This window comes from Gadus morhua, chromosome 7 (genome assembly GCF_902167405.1).
Source record: "Gadus morhua chromosome 7, gadMor3.0, whole genome shotgun sequence".
Lineage (NCBI taxonomy): Eukaryota > Metazoa > Chordata > Actinopteri > Gadiformes > Gadidae > Gadus > Gadus morhua.
The window spans coordinates 33,602,764-33,605,263 of record NC_044054.1 but is presented as its reverse complement, the minus strand read 5'-3'; the positions used below and the strand labels follow the sequence as shown (position 1 = coordinate 33,605,263).

Genomic DNA, 2,500 nt, shown 5'->3' with positions numbered 1-2,500 from the left:
CGGCTGGGCCTGCTTCCTCGTGTCCATCTCCCTGATCGGCGTGCTGACGGCCGTCACCGGGGACCTCGCCTCGCACTTCGGCTGCACCGTCGGCCTCAAGGACTCCGTCACCGCCGTGGTGTTCGTGGCGCTCGGGACCTCCGTCCCAGGTGGGTCCCCTCCCCCCGCCTGTGACATCACTAGTGGTCTACACCTGTCTGCTAGTGACATCACTAGTGGTCTACACCTGTCTACTAGTGACATCACTAGTGGTCTACACCTGTCTGCTAGTGACATCACTAGTGGTCTACACCTGTCTGCTAGTGACATCACTAGTGGTCTACACCTGTCTGCTAGTGACATCACTAGTGGTCTACACCTGTCTGCTAGTGACATCACTAGTGGTCTACACCTGTCTACTAGTGACATCACTAGTGGTCTACACCTGTCTGCTAGTGACATCACTAGTGATCTACACCTGTGACATCACTAGTGGTCTACACCTGTCTACTAGTGACATCACTAGTGATCTACACCTGTGACATCACTAGTGATCTACACCTGTCTACTAGTGACATCACTAGTGATCTACACCTGTCTGCTAGTGACATCACTAGTGATCTACACCTGTGACATCACTAGTGATCTACACCTGTGACACCACTAGTGATCTACACCTTTCCCATCACTAGTTATCTACACCTGTCCCATCACTAGTTCTCTAGACCAGTGACATAACAAGGGATCTAGACCTGTGAGATCAGTAGGGATCTAGACCTGTGACATCACTAGTGATCTAGACCTGTGACATCAGTAGTGATCTAGACCTGTCACATCACTACTGATCTAGACCTGTCACATCACTAGTGATCTAGACCTGTGACATCAGTAGTGATCTAGACCTGTGACATCACTCTTGATCTAGACCTGTCACATCACTCTTGATCTAGACCTGTCACATCACTAGTGATCTAGACCTGTCACATCACTAGTGATCTAGACCTGGATCAGGAGGAGGTTCCTCCGACCCTCTCAGGCTCAGAGCTGTGTTGTGTGTCTTTCTTCACAGTGAGCTAGAGGTAGCCAAAGTACTGCAGGATACTCCGGTCCCCAACCTCGTCCTGAATTCACACCATCCACTGTCCGTCGCATTATTTACTCTCAATCACGTTGGATAAAAGTGTCTCCTAGATTGCCGTGGTTCCCTTAGCGTCTGAATGGAGCTCCATCCCACCTGTAACTATAGCGACCGGCTCTCTGCAGAGCCTCAGTAGGTGGAGGGCTGCCTGCTCCTCATTACGTTAACGTATCGACTGGTCCGTGTCAGAGCGGCTCGCCCTCACCGACCCCTGCAGCCAGAGGTCTGTGTTCAGCGGGTGGAACCCACCTGCCCTGCTTTGGGTTCTGCATTCTGTTACGAATCGGTAACGGTTAATGGTTCATCAGTGGAGGACCAGCGTTCAGATCCTTGGATTAAAGAAACAGCTTCATTGGCTACAGGGAGAAAACCAGCTGAGGAATAACGTCTAACTGGTTTCTGGGGAGTAGCTCAGTGGGAAGCTCGGCAGCTTACTAAATATGTATCCCGCCATTATGCCGTTGACAACCGGCGGCTTTGTGTGCACGTGTGCATGCATGTGTGGTTGTGTGTGTGCATGCATGTGTATGTATTTGTATGTTCGTGTGTGTTTATTTATGTGTGACAACAGACTGCTTTGTGTGCATGCACGTGTGTGTGGTTGTGTGTGTGCGTGTATGTATGGTTTGGTGTGTGCATGCGTGTGTGCCTATATGTATGGTTGTATGTGTGCATGTGTGTGTTTGTGTGTATGCAAGTACGTGTGTCTGTGTGGGTTTATGCACAAACGTGAGTGCGTGTGTGCGTGTGATAGCTGATAAAGTCTTGGTGGTAGCACTGCATTGGAAACGTGATTATTCTGGGATGTCTTTCTCAAGTTATTTCCAGCTCCAGCTGTCTCTGTACGTCCGAGGCCGTTCACACAACCCATCTTAACGTCAGCCTTCAGCTCTGGGTCTTAACCACGGGGCCGACCGTCCTGCACACAATGAAGAGCATCTCTACTGTCTCCCTTCTAGCCTCGGAGGACAGGCCAGGTCCTAGAGGGTCTTAGAGGGTCCTGAGGGTCCTGGAGGGTCCTAGAGGGTCCTAGAGGGTCCTGGAGGGTCCTAGTGGGTCCTAGAGGGTCCTAGATGGTCCTGGAGTGTCCTAGAGGGTCCTAGAGGGTCCTAGAGGGTCCTGGAGGGTCCTAGAGGGTCCTAGAGGGTCCAGAGGTTCCTAGAGGGTCCCAAAGGTCCTAGTGGGTCCTACAGGGTCCTAGTGGGTCCTAGTGGGTCCTAGTGGGTCCTAGAGGGTCCTAGAGGGTCCAGAGGGTCCTAGAGGGTCCAGAGGGTCCTAGAGGGTCCTGAGGGTCCAAGAGGGTCCTAGAGGATCCAGAGGGTCCTAGAGGGTCCTAGAGGGTCCTAGAGGGTCCTGAGGGTCCTAAAGGGTCCTGAGGGTCCT

General features: G+C 52.2%; 1 protein-coding gene across 2 annotated transcripts in view; it reads left to right on the top strand.

Moving 5' to 3' along the window:
- The window catches only part of slc8a4a (solute carrier family 8 member 4a), a 29,561-nt gene that overhangs the window by 26,046 nt on the left and 1,015 nt on the right, over positions 1–2,500 (top strand). For both annotated transcript variants that reach the window (XM_030361184.1, XM_030361183.1), the window contains exon 7: positions 1–149. This exon is cut by the window's left edge and continues 124 nt beyond it. In XM_030361184.1, coding sequence (XP_030217044.1) covers positions 1–149 — 149 coding nt within the window. The remainder of the gene's footprint in view (positions 150–2,500) is intronic.